This window comes from Protopterus annectens, chromosome 3.part1 (genome assembly GCF_019279795.1).
Source record: "Protopterus annectens isolate FY-2018-M chromosome 3.part1, PAN1.0, whole genome shotgun sequence".
Classification (NCBI taxonomy): Eukaryota; Metazoa; Chordata; order Ceratodontiformes; family Protopteridae; genus Protopterus; species Protopterus annectens.
The window spans coordinates 442,841,869-442,855,616 of record NC_056732.1 but is presented as its reverse complement, the minus strand read 5'-3'; the positions used below and the strand labels follow the sequence as shown (position 1 = coordinate 442,855,616).

At 36.7% G+C, this 13,748-nt stretch overlaps 1 protein-coding gene across 1 annotated transcript in view; it reads right to left on the bottom strand.

The window, feature by feature from the left end:
* KMT2C (lysine methyltransferase 2C) overlaps nt 1-13,748 on the bottom strand; it is a gene marked incomplete in the record, with an annotated part of 4,117,755 nt that overhangs the window by 1,641,713 nt on the left and 2,462,294 nt on the right. Inside the window, 1 exon segment of the mRNA XM_044066891.1 lies at nt 11,320-11,403. Within this exon segment, the coding sequence (XP_043922826.1) occupies nt 11,320-11,403 (84 nt within the window).

Genomic DNA, 13,748 nt, shown 5'->3' with positions numbered 1-13,748 from the left:
GGACAGAGCCATAAATTGAATAAATGGCTTTTGAGTAATTTGTTAAAGTGAGTACTATGAGATATAGATCTTATAGTTTGAGGAAGAGTGTTCCAGACTTTGGCTGTATGATCTGAGTAAAGAGAGTCACCTGCAGTATTACTGACTTTGGTTATTTTTAATAGCGATTTATTAGTGGAACGTAAGACATGATTGTTGGAATAAGACTGTAGTAAGTTTTGTAGGAAAGGGTTTTTTTCAGGTTGGTACAGTAGTTTATGAGCCATGGGGCGCTCAGAATAAGATAGATGATGAGCTAATTCTAATCATGTTAGTGGTTTCAGGGCTAAGCAGTAGTGGGATCTACATGGACAGTCTGTGGCGAACTTTGATATTTTACTGTAGCAAGCTTCTACTTTTCCTAGATCTTTTTTTTTAAGATTGATGACTATGGGTGAAGCATAAAGGACGGAACAGAGTAGGTGGGTTCGCACAATGGCTATTTTAGTGTTATTGGTTAGAAAGTGTTTCTGTGTAGGGTGCCAAGTTTTTTATGTACCTTCTTTATTATCTGTGATACATGAATGTTGAACTTCACGTTATTGTCAGTAACATCACATAGTAGTTTTGTTTGGGAAACAGGAGATATAGTAGCATTACCTACAGATGTTACATAGAATGCAGGAGATAGAATGCAGGAGGGGGGTCTGTGGCTCTTGTGGATTGGAAAAGCATAAGTTTGGTTTTGTTTGGGTTGAGAATAAGCTGTGAGTTGCAAAGTCAAGATTCCACTGAAGTAAAGGACTGTTGTGTTACTTCCTGAAGTTTTTGTAAGAAAGCAGTTACTCATATAAGAGTGGAGTCATCATACTGGACCAGGGAAGCAAGCTGAGTAGCAGTGTGAAGATTATTAGTAAATATATTGAAGAGAAGAGGACCTACAACAGAACCTTGTGGAACCCTGAGTGACATGTAGTTGAGGACAGAGGTCCTGTTACCATTCTACAGTTTGCCGGCGACTAGCTAAATAATTTCTGAACCATATAAGTACAGAGTGACTAAGGTTTAGGTCTGACAGTACAGACATGCGTTTATAGTGAGAAACTGTGTCAAAAGCCTTAGACAGATCTAGAAAAACAGTTCAAAAAAAGCAACCAACTCCACAATCTACCGACCGGACCCCAGAGGCTCGAACAAAACCGAACAGGAAGGTACCAAAAGTGCTCGTACCACCAATGTCTCCCTAGTTACACCAAACACCTCACGACTCAGCCGATGGTAAAAAACAGCTTTAATTCCATAAAATTCCACAAAAGTAGTACATAGGTTTAGCGCTTTCATCTACTGCAAGTAGACTTCTTCACCAAGAAGAAGTCTACCTGCAGTAGATGAAAGCGCTAAACCTATGTACTACTTTTGTGGAATTTTATGGAATTAAAGCTGTTTTTTACCATCGGCTGAGTCGTGAGGTGTTTGGTGTAACTAGGGAGACATTGGTGGTACGAGCACTTTTGGTACCTTCCTGTTCGGTTTTGTTCGAGCCTCTGGGGTCCGGTCGGTAGATTGTGGAGATCTAGAAAAACAGCTGAAACTATTTTGCCTTCATTCCTATATTAACGGTATTAGTAAAACTCAAAAGGGCAGTTCTGGTGCTATGGCTGGGCCAAAATCCATGCTGTGATTTGGCTAGTAGATTGTTAGCTAAGAGATCATCCAGAAGTGTTGAGTGTATACACTTTTCCAGTATTTTGGAAAGTGGATATAAAATAGCAATAGGCTAATAACAGGAGAGCTCAGTTGAGTTACCAAGTGAATTGTGTGTGAGATTTTCCAGAAAATTGCGACTTGCTGTTCAAAGATGGATCGGTTGATAAGAATAAAAATAGGATAAGAGATGGCATCAGCTGAAAGTTTAAGATATTCTGCTGGTAAGTTATCAGCTGCTATGGTTGCTGGGTTAAGTTTTCTATGTAATTTTTTTATCCTATCTGTTGAAGGACAGCAGTTGGTTTTTGAGTGACAGAATGGATTCAGTGAAATATTTGTTAAATTGAGCTGTGGTGCTATGTAGAGTATTTGAGAACAAAGAAGTTGGTGTTGAAGCTTGTCCAGGATGTAGGATTTTTTTTTTATTGCTGACCAGAATTTTTGTTGGCCGTTCCGATGTTTTATTTGAATGTTGCTATAACAGTTTTTTTTGTCTTGTTCAATATGCCTTTTGGCTTTATTTCCAAGTTCTTGGTATGACTGATGATTTGTTTGAGTTTTGTTTGTATGCCATAGCTCCCAGGTCTTACCTCTTAGTTTGAATAGTGCTTTTGTTTCCTTAGTTTGCCATGGGGTATAATCTGACTTTGCTCTTATTGTCCTAGATGGCGCTAATGTGTTCAATATATTGAGGAAACTGGAACTAAAATAATCTACAACAGCATCGAGGGCAAATACTTTACATGCGACTAATTACAAAGTTTGAGGGTGGATATAAAGACTTGAGGGTTAAAATTTATTTTGTTTTAGATTTGTCAACAGATGGTATGTTTAAATAGGTTAATATAATGTCTAAATAAATAGGTTGGAAGGTAATCATAGGCTATCGGGGAGACAGCTAACTTGTAGAGAGTAGGAGGGCATGTTAGACAGAATCCAGTCAAGGATGGATTGCCTTTTTGATGGTTTATCTATTCCAGCAAGATCCTGAATAATCTGAGTGAAGCCATGGTTAGCCGGGTTTTCTGAGATACAAGAGGACCAGTCAGTATTAAAGTCTCCCATAATAATTATTTCTTGAGGAAGAGTTTTTGATGTCCATTGGAAGATGTGTTCTATAGTGACAATATTGTTTCCAGGTGCAATATAGGCTCCTGCTATGATTAAGTGTTTATTAGAGTCGATTTTCAGTTTAGTAAATAGGATCTCAGCATTGTTAAAGTTTGGAATGTTTTCGTCTAGGCTTTCAAGTATTAGGTTATCCTTAAGTACTATGGCTATTCTACCTCCTCTTTCATTTTTTCTGTCTAAGCTATGTATGTTGTACCCTGGGAGAATAATTTCAGTGTTGTCAATATCTGGTTTCAGCAAGGTTTCTGTTAGTACAGCAATGTCTGGTGAGTAGAGTTAGAGGGCGGCGTGGAATTCTTGAACTTAACAACTCTTCTTAGATTTACATTTAGGAGTAATAAGTTGGACCCTTTCCGAGGTAGGTTAAGAATGCTCCAGGGTTGTAAAGTTGGTGGGTTACAGAATTTTTGATGCACTGGGACTGGGGCCAGGGTTTGGATTGATCTCGCCACTAACTGCAAGTTGAGATACTGTGTTTATCAGATGGTTTAAAAGTACATAAAAATATAAGAGATCCACCTATGCGACCGTTAGTAGACGGGAGAGATTCTATTACGTCAGCTTGTGCTAAATATGTTGAGTATGAGTTAAAAAAGATTATAAAAAATGAAAAATATATATGTAAAGACTCATGGACATTTTTAGAGCACATGAACGAAATAGAATTTAATAAAAATGATATTCTAGTAACTATAGACGTATGTGATCTCTATACAGTTATACCACAAACAATAGGACTTGAATGGGTTAATGGATTATTGTTTCAATATCGTGTTAATCAAGAATTAATTAACCTTATAATAGAACTTTTGGAAATAGTATTGAATAATAATTTTTTAATGTTTGACAAAAAATTTTTTTTTTTACAGAAAAAAGGTATTGCAATGGGTCCTCCATGTGGAGGCAAATATGCAAACCTTGTTATGGCTTTCTGGGAGAAAAAATACATTTTTAATAGTCAATATTTTATATTTATTAAATCTCATCATCGTTTTCAAGATATCATCTGCCTCATTTGGAATGGTACCATAGAAGTTTTAAATGAATTTTTAATATATATATTAATCAAATTACAGAATTTGTTAAATTTACATGGAATATCAATGAACATAGCATCAATTATTTAGATATACAATTTATGAAAGACTTAGAAAATGAAACGTATATTGCAGCTATCCACAGAAAATAATCATATTTGAACAGCTTTCTTCACTATAATAGTTCTCATCCTGAACATCAGAAAAAAATCTGTAGTGAAGGGACAATTAGAGATGCTCGAATGATTACTAATTTTGAACAATTTGAAATAGAATGTAATTTTCTAAGTATGTTTATCAATAAGTGTTATCCACAAGTATTGGTCGATGCATTAATATTAGAAGTAACTAATAAAAGATTAAGTGGTCATTTTAAGCCTATTTTATTTAAACAAAAATTAGTAGAGGCTAGTAATAATGACACATCTAATATAATAAATTACCAAATTATTGATGGTATAAGTAAAGTTGAAAAGAATAATTTTGCAAAAGCTTTAATTATTACTTATTCTCAAGAACATTATTTATTAAGAGAAATATTTATTAATAATTGGACAATACTTATGGATGACCCACAATGTAAAAAGTATTTAGGAGATATACCAAAAATAGTTTACAGAAAAGGTAGAAGTTTTAAAGACATACTGAAAAGTGAACCCCATATAACAAAAAATAGAAATATAGTAAAAGGGATGAATAAATGTGGAGCCTGCAATTGGTGTTTCAAAATTAAAGAAGGACATGCTTTCCATTTAAGAAATAAAAAATATTATTTGAGAAGTAGATACAACTGTAAATCTAAAGCAGTAGTATATTTAGTGATGTGCAACTCTTGTCCTATATTTTATATAGGAAAAACAGAGAGAATGTTATCACAAAGAATCTATGAACATGAATATTCCATAAAGAAAAATAAAACAAATAATGCCTTAGCAAAACATATTAATGAATTTATAGATCACTAGTTCCATTTTACAGTAATTGATCATGTAGAAGTAGATGACAAACATCCTTGGGGGTTATTTTTAGAACAAAAAGAGTTACAATGGCAAATCAAAGTACAAGCTGACATATGGCCAGGAATTAATGAACGTAGTTCAATAGCCCCAATTTTAAAACTTAAGGCATTATTAGAAAGAAAATTAAAGATTAAAATAAAATAATTTATTATATATGTATAGATTTTTTATTAAATTATTACTATTTATTATATATAATTAATAAATAATTTTAGAATAGTTAATATCATGGGTATTTTAATTACTGTTGTGAGGCAAGCATGAATTTAATTTATATATATTTATGTATACATTCATTTACCTATATATATATATATATATATATATATATATATATATGGTTCTACCTGACATAATCGAAACCACACAACACCGACAACCACATCACCGACACCACATATTCGACAGTCCATAAACACGAAACCACACATAACCGACAACGAAATAACCGACGGTACACAAACACGAAACCCCATACAAAACAAAACACATCCCCATTCCACAAACCACACACACAACACAAGCACACCAAAATCCTTACAAGCCCACACTAAACCTTACCTAACCTCTTACTATCTCCGGTCCACACTTACCTACCCGGCCCTAACTAACTCCCAACTTAACTCGCCCCGCCCCTAACTCGCCTCCCCTAACTTACTTTCACTCCGCTCCCCTACTAACTCTAAACTTAAACTCCACTTACCCCACCCTCCCGCCCTAAACCCTAACACTTAACCCACCCCTATCGCGCCCCTAACCCTAACTCACTTAACCCACCCCTATCCCCACAGACCGTCAATCTCACCACTACCTGCTCTCGAGCACCCGCCCTCGTCACTACCGCATACTCACACAGCCTTTCCCCATGTCGGCATCCCGGTCTTCTGCATTGTCGATGTTCTGCAACCCGCGAAAGGCCGGTCTTCTTAACTTTCGATCTTCTGAGTCTCAGTTCGATGTCGGTCTTCTCAGCTGTCGACGAAGTCAGGTAGAACCATATATATATATATATATATATTTTTTTTAAATAATAATATATTATTTATATAGTTAATCTATATAAATTCTGGCTATTTGATTCATAATTGAAGTATATATTTTATGACTTTTGAGTCTATACATAATTTAATATATAGACAATCACTAGATTCTATTTCCCCATTTAGTACTATTAGGCGTGCGTGAATTTGAAGAGCCATATGGCGGGCTTTTTTGAATTACAGGAAGTTATAAAAGGAAGTGATGTTTTTTTAAAAGTATTGTCTGATGAAGTTTAATATTAATTAAACGAAAGTGCTCACATTTCATTGTTTAATTTGTTATTCTAAATTTTGAAGTTCGTTTCTGGTTTTATAATAAATTTACTTCATGTCCAGTTGGTGGCTTTTCGCTTTGTCGTTGAGGTTTAAAAGTTTAGTTATGAATTTATCATAATTGAGGGAAATGTCAGGTGGAGTTTTTTTACAAGGAGTAATGTATAAGTGGCTTGATGAATTATGTAATATTGTAGATGGCAGATATCAGTAAGGTCGTAGGTTTTGTTTGTAGCGGGAAAGGGAAGATAGTGGTGTCGGTAGTTACTGACATGGACAGATGAGTTTGGTATGAGGTTAGATGAGCAGCTAGTGAGAGGGCTATAAGGATTTTAGTATATAAGGCTGTCATTTTGATTACAGTACTGTGCATATATATGAAGCTAAAGTAGAAGAAAAGTCAGTGTTTGCTATTGATTCAATGTATCTGCTGTAGTAGTATAAAAAGATAGGAGTCTTATAACTCATTCATATGTTTGCTAGGTGCTAAAATAAAGTGTGAGGGGTGCAAGAGATGTATTATTGAAGGAGTAGTAGATAGTAGGGATTGGATATTGAGTGTAGTGAGATAATAGGAGGTATGTGTTTGATTGGTGGTGGGTAAGTTGCGGATGTGGTTTGATGATAACAAATGTAGGAATAGTGGGGGTGGGTTGGATTTGGGGGTAGGGGAGTGGAGTGAGCCCGAGTGTAGCGAGGGTGAGTGGAGTGGGTAGAAATAGCCCACAGCATGCACAAAAAATATCTAAAACAGAGGGATGGAAGGTAGGTACCAGAGCTCCCTAATACTCAGGTAGACTGTGTTAAATTATCTAACGTGCGCTCTCAGTCACAGTTTTGTTTCAGACAACAGCAAAGTAAAAGTAATTAAGACATGGAGCGCTAGCTGACTTTGTACAACTCTGCAGACCAGTCTGCTGAGCCCAATATTGGTATTCTATTTGTGACAACTTTTAAGGATGGGGGAGTCAATACAGGGCTATAATAGAAAAGAACAGCTGTCATCTCTGGTTGTGAACGCGCCAATTACTGGAATGATGCTACTTTAACAATACAAGGTTTCCACAATGGAACACTGACACTTAGCACTTGTAGGTACAGTCTCTTGCAGGTATTTACGCATGGGTCTCTTTCTCACTACCACAGGATGAAGTTCACTAATCACAGTTCGAGTTGAGGGAGAGGAAACAGTTCAGAAATGAATGTACAAGTGAAATGAAAGTGAGTGGGACAAAAATTGTTAAAGGGATGAATGGTGTTTGGAAGAAGGTATTAAAACAACACTATAAATCAAGCAAGAAGTACACAACAGTAAGAGTAATTGATGTAGGTTAGGACTACTCCAAGTAATCAGCAAAGTGTTACACATGGTAGTACATGGAATACAGCATCTTCATCTCAAAAAACAATTACCGTAAAGGTATTAGTACATTAAACCATACACAAGCCGTTTAAAGCTAGCATATAAACAAGTGAATTAGTAATGCTGAGCGCGCTTTCTCCTTGTTACAATAACAAAGCTTCTTCAGAACTAAAATTCTCAACCAACATTTCCTCTTGTATATTAATAGCAATCAATGTGTTAATTACATCTAATTAACTTTGCTATTCATTTTAAAGTAATACATTGCCATACAGGCTTTAATCTGTTACAGAAAAATATAAATTGTGCTGTCTGTTTTTATTGTCGTTGAAGTCGATGGTGGATCTATATGTTTTTGGAATAAAATTGGATTACATTTCGTGACGGTTCCTGGTTTTCTGCCTTGGTTTGTGGTTTTCGTGGTTTGGTGTTTCATTTTTTGGACTTCCTTGAGTTAGTAATGCTAATATGATATAACTATTTACAGCCCATACACATTCTCAAAAACAAATTTAACTATTCTTGGCTAATGCTAACCAAAATTTAGTAAAGTACGGCACTGAAACCACAGCAACAAAAATTAATATTCTTGTAGCCTGAGCATAAAGTTTGTCTACGTTATATACAGTGCAATTTGGCTAACAAATGTTTAAAGCGGCAGCATATTCCAGAGTAAATATTCTTACAGCCTGAAAATAATATTGGTCTACGCTAATACAGCACAGCTTAGATAACAAATGTTCATAAACAGCAGTACATTATTAGTGAAAGTACATTAGATAGACTCTTCTAACATTAGTTTAACTCTTAGCATACTTACCTGGCATGCACACAAGACTAAGGGACAAAGACAGCATGGATAGAGCTTTTAAAAATAGCACTTGTAGCCCTGGCAGCCCAAGTAAACTTGATCTGGACGCTAGGTGAGTGAAGGAGAGGGAGTACACAGGTAATTCCTGGGTAGACTGATAAGTAATATACAGATACTACAGAACTTGCCCACAGCATGCACAAAACGGTATCCAAAACAGAGGGAAAGAAGGTAGGCAAGTACTAGAACTCCCTAATACTCACAAAGACTGTGTTACGTTAGCTAACATGCACTCTCAGTCACAGTGTTGTTTAAGACAACAGCAAACTAAAAGTAATTAAGAGATGGAGAGCTAGCTGATTTTGTACAAATCTGCCAATCAGACTGCCGAGCCCAATATTCGTATTCTATTTGTGAGAACTTTTAGGGATGGGGGAATCAATATAGGGCTATAAGAGAAATGAGCAGCTGTCATCCCTGGCCGTGTGCGTGCCAGTTACTGGATTAATGCTACTTTAATAATATAAGGTTTCCGTAACGGAACATCTACACTTAGCCCTTGTAGGCACAGTCTCTTGCAGGTATTCATTTATGGGTCCCTGTTTGGAATATCAAAGGGTGACGTCCACTATTCGTGGTTCGAGTTGAGGGAAGGGAAACAGTTCAGAAATGAATGTACAAGTGAACTGGCGTGCACACACAACCAGGGGACATGGACAGCATGGTTAGAGATTTAAAAAAAAAGAGTGGGCACAGGATTCCACCAAATGGAAACGTTTGATCACCCTTTCTGCTTGCTTTAAATTTTGAAATACAGGACATCAAAGAGCAGGACAGGTCTGTAACTTTTGTTGTCTGTAGACGACAATGTCCTGTAAGCCTCATGACAGACTTCTATTGTGCAATGGAGCAATTCAATCTTCTGAATGTGAAGCAGATGGGATTGTACATCAGCACTAACAAATCAGAAAAAAAGAGATAATTACCCTGGAAAAGAGTCTTATCCTCATAGAAGGTGAAGCAGCTACCTCAAAAGCAAAAGTTTAAGTTACCTTGGGATCTTGTTCATGACTGAAGGTAGGGGGAATCTGTAAATTGACCACAGGATGACTGTTGTAGTGGTGGTCCTATACCCAATGTAACTGTGGTGGTGAAACAAAAAACTGAAACATAGGATCAAGCTCTCAGTTTACTACTTGGTTTATATTCCCATCCTCACTTATGGTCATGAGAGCTGGAAAGTCAGCTAAAGGACCCACTGACTCTAATGACAGTAATAAGGTTCCTTTGTATGTTAACTAGGCTCACTCTGTATAAGTGAGAGGGATGACAGTTTGTGAAATCTCAGAAAACAGAAACTGCTCCATTGTGCTGACAGGAGTCAAATTATGTGGTCTTAGCTTGTATGAAACCCCCCAGAGGTATTTCCCATGAGAGGTGTACCAGACATTTCTAATTGTGAAAAGGGTCTGGGGCAGGCTCAATAAACAGAACAAGTGCATCCCTCGTTATCAAGGAATGCCAGAGGAACCTTCAACCTCCTGCTATAGGTATATTCTATGAGACAAAGCTCTAATGTACATACTGTAGTTTTTGAATGCATGTTTTACTTAGCAATATTTGTCCATTAATCCATGCTTATTTCCTTCAAATGCCTCTTGAACACATTTTGTCTCTTATTGTATATGGTTTTGTCTATTTTTATGTGCATATCTCTTTCTCACACTGTGTATATTTACACCTGGGCTGAGCCTGAAAACAGTGCACATGGAACAATGTTCCACCCTGGTTAACAAATTCATAAATAAATAATTAACAATCACACAGGATGTTTTAAAGACCATTTTGGGAGAGAGGAAGGTCCATCTATCCTTCTTTGCTTACTACTACTGGGATCACAAAAAGGATAAGTGACTTCCAAAACAGATGGCTTACATTTGTGGTGTAATACCAGATACTACTGAGTTCCTTTTAGTTTTCTGCAACTGTCAGACGAATGCTGTACATAATATACATTAATTTTACAGTTTTTAAATTGTTGCTTTTGATTTCTTATTCAGTTGTAAAAAACTGAAGAACTCATTCTGAACGGTACAGAAATGCACACAAACAAAGAAACACAATTAACGTATAGCTACCAAAACAATATACAAAGATCACACTTTCTGTTCACTTCTATTGGATGAATTAGATGCAGTTAGTGAAGATACACACCACAAAACCAAACAACGAAAGAATGTTGAAGTAGAATGCAGACAACAAATGACAAGCACACATGCTTGCAAAAATGAACACAAACTGTTTTAATCCAGAGGTCTGCGACCTGTGGCTCTTACTGCCCCTTGTCTCTCTCTAGTAATTTAAAAGTGTGACTAGGCTTAAGGGAAACACAAATAAAAACAAACAAGTGTAGTTAGTATGGTAAAAAGCACACTGACTGCTGACACCAGGAAGCTTTTAGCTTTTTTGTGATTAAAAACAGGTATGCACTTCTGATGTACTACATTTCCTAACTGAGAAACTACACAACTTGCAACTCTTGAAATTTATGGATACCTGATTACTGAATTAATTTGTCAAAATACAACTCTTCTAGTATTTTGGGTTGTTGACCTCAATAAGACAGAACTAAAGAAGGTGTCCACACATGCTAAGGGTAGAGCTCTTACCAGGTGGGTAGAGTGAATTCTCAACCTGGAAAGTGCACAAAACAAGACCTACAAAACCCAAGCCAGATAAGATTCATGAATATAATAAAAATTAGACACACCAGTACCCAAAAGAAATGAAAACAATCTAGAGGCACATATTATGCAACAAACTTCTTATTGTTCTGCAACACATAATGCAAAAGGACACATTAAAGAAAAAAAAAAGTTTAACCCATTACAACAGGAACTGTATAAAAATATTCAGCATGTAGAAATAAAGAACCATCATGCATTTTTTTAATACATACCTGAACCTTTACCAGATTTCACCACTTCATTTGAAAAGATTCCAAGGAAGTCTTCCTCTGTGTTCGACACTTCTGAATGGTCACCTATACATACATCAATAAAAGCTACTTACAATGTACCTAATTAAAAAAAAAAAAGCAAAATGCTGCCCTATTTCTCAACATTTATGTTTAGGACTCATATTTTACTAGGCAAATGCAGCAATACAACTAAGAAAAGCTGCATATTTGCTGGTTTTAATGCTACTACTAGGACTGACAACTACACACCAAACCAACAGCTCAGAAGCAGACATCAGCTCAAACCTGAAAATATTTTTTGAATGCCCTTCCAAAGAAGAAGGGGAAAAATATAGTCCACTTCAAATGCAGCTCTAAACACATAGCCGTCTGGTAAAAGCTTCTTGCTGTGAGCTCGATTCTGTTGGGCTGGTCACAACAAGGTTGTCACTGAAAAGTGTGTGTGTGTGTATATCAAAGAAATAGGGAAGGTTTTATGAAAACTGTTAGTTGCTGTCAGACAGCATGGATAACAGTCACTGACAACCTCCACAGAGTGAGACAGTCAGGAACAATTTTCATAATAGATGACTACTAATATGCTTAACCCAAGTTCCTTCTGGGCTTATGTTGGGGGAAGGGTGGATCCTTCAAAAAGTGTGGAAGGAAAGTACAACTGAGTGAAGTACTCAGCTAAGCAAACCTTCAAGAGGGAACAGCAGCAGGCATGAAGTGAACTGAAAGTTATGCACTTACCATAGCAAGAGATCTAAATGAGCAAGTTAATTTAATTAGTAATGGTGACACTACTGACATTAGGTGACAGGAAGCTTGACATCCTTTCTCAAGCTCCTACCCCCTTCTCCTTCTACTAAAATGCTCTGAGTAAAGACCTTCCCCTTCAGATCAATGGTATGCCACGCAAGGCAAACATAAAAACAGAGCTCTAGAATAAGTCAGCAAAAGGAAGATGGATGGGTGGGTACATTTCCAACTAAGAATCTACTCACCAGCTCTACTGTTATGGAAAACACCTAATGTTTATATCTGGTATGAGGAGATGCATCCTCATTAACAGCAAGACCGAGTCCCAATCTCATCCTCCTGAGGGTGTCTCCTCCACTGCAGCATACCCCTTATTAATGTATATTAAGGAAGACCTGGATCTAGAGAGTGCATTACCCATTTTTTAGTGCTTAGCAAAGGTATTCAGGGATAACCATGTAACTGCTGCTCAAGTATCTACACAGCTGCACTATGGAAAAAAAAAGTCAGAGAAGCAGCTACTGCTCTAGCACAATGCATTCTCAGAATAGAAAGCAATACCCTTCTTGTATTTTTTGCAAGCACAATTTAATCCACTCTGTAAGCCCTTTTGCTAGAGTAACTTTAGGCATTTTGTAACTTAGCCAATAAAGCAACAAACAGGATTTCTTAAAGGATTTGTCAGAATAAAATCTACATGGTCTGTGGACATCATGGAGTGCAACAAATTTTTCACGTCTAGTAGAATAATATGAGAAAATACTTGAAAGCGAAGTCTGTTTAAGACTCACTTCGGTGACTACCTTAAGTTTGAAAGACAGGCAAGTATGGAAAGAATTACCCTTGTGGAACATCAAACAAGGAGTATGACTGAATAAGGCCTGAAGTTCTAAAATCCTTCTTGCTGAATTAACCACTGTAAGAAAAATTGCTTTCCATTCCAAGTACTTCAAATCTGCATGAGCTCATTCAAACAATGAAATAAGTCATTTTTTCTGATATAAAATAAGAGAGGATCTGGGGAGGAGTAAGTCAATCAGGCATTTTACTTAATTGTAGATAAGCAACCGACAAAGAAAAAGATTACTGGAGAAATATGAAACAGAAGCAACAACAATAAGTTTTGGAAAACAGCTTAGGCCTACATCAAAAGTCTGAGACACAGAACTGTATGAACAAGGACTGTAAAACAATCTGTCTCTCTGACAGAAGTATAAATGAAAACATTGTCCATTTACCTTAAGTCCAATATTGGCCAATTGTGTAGAAATGAGGATCTGGACTACCTGGACCCAGGGTTGCCAGACGTCCCTATTTGAGCGGGACTGTCCTGGGATCAGCAGCTGATCCCGAGTCCCATGCTGCCGGTTAAAATCCTGGTGAAACAGCCTCTGCTTTGTTTTTTTTTTTTTTGATTAGCCCATATGCCAGTATACAAGCCAATCAAAAAATTGCAAAGCAGAGCCATTTTTGTTTAATGCGGAACTGCCTGATGTTCCGCATTGAACAGAAGACGCTCCGCTGTTTGATTTTTTGATGGGCTCGTATACCGGCATACAGGCCAATCAAAAATTGCAAAACGGAGCTACTGCTACTTCTGTTTAATGCGGAACTGCCTGGTGTTCCACATTAAAGACCTTTTTTTTGGTCTTCACTTAGCGTGA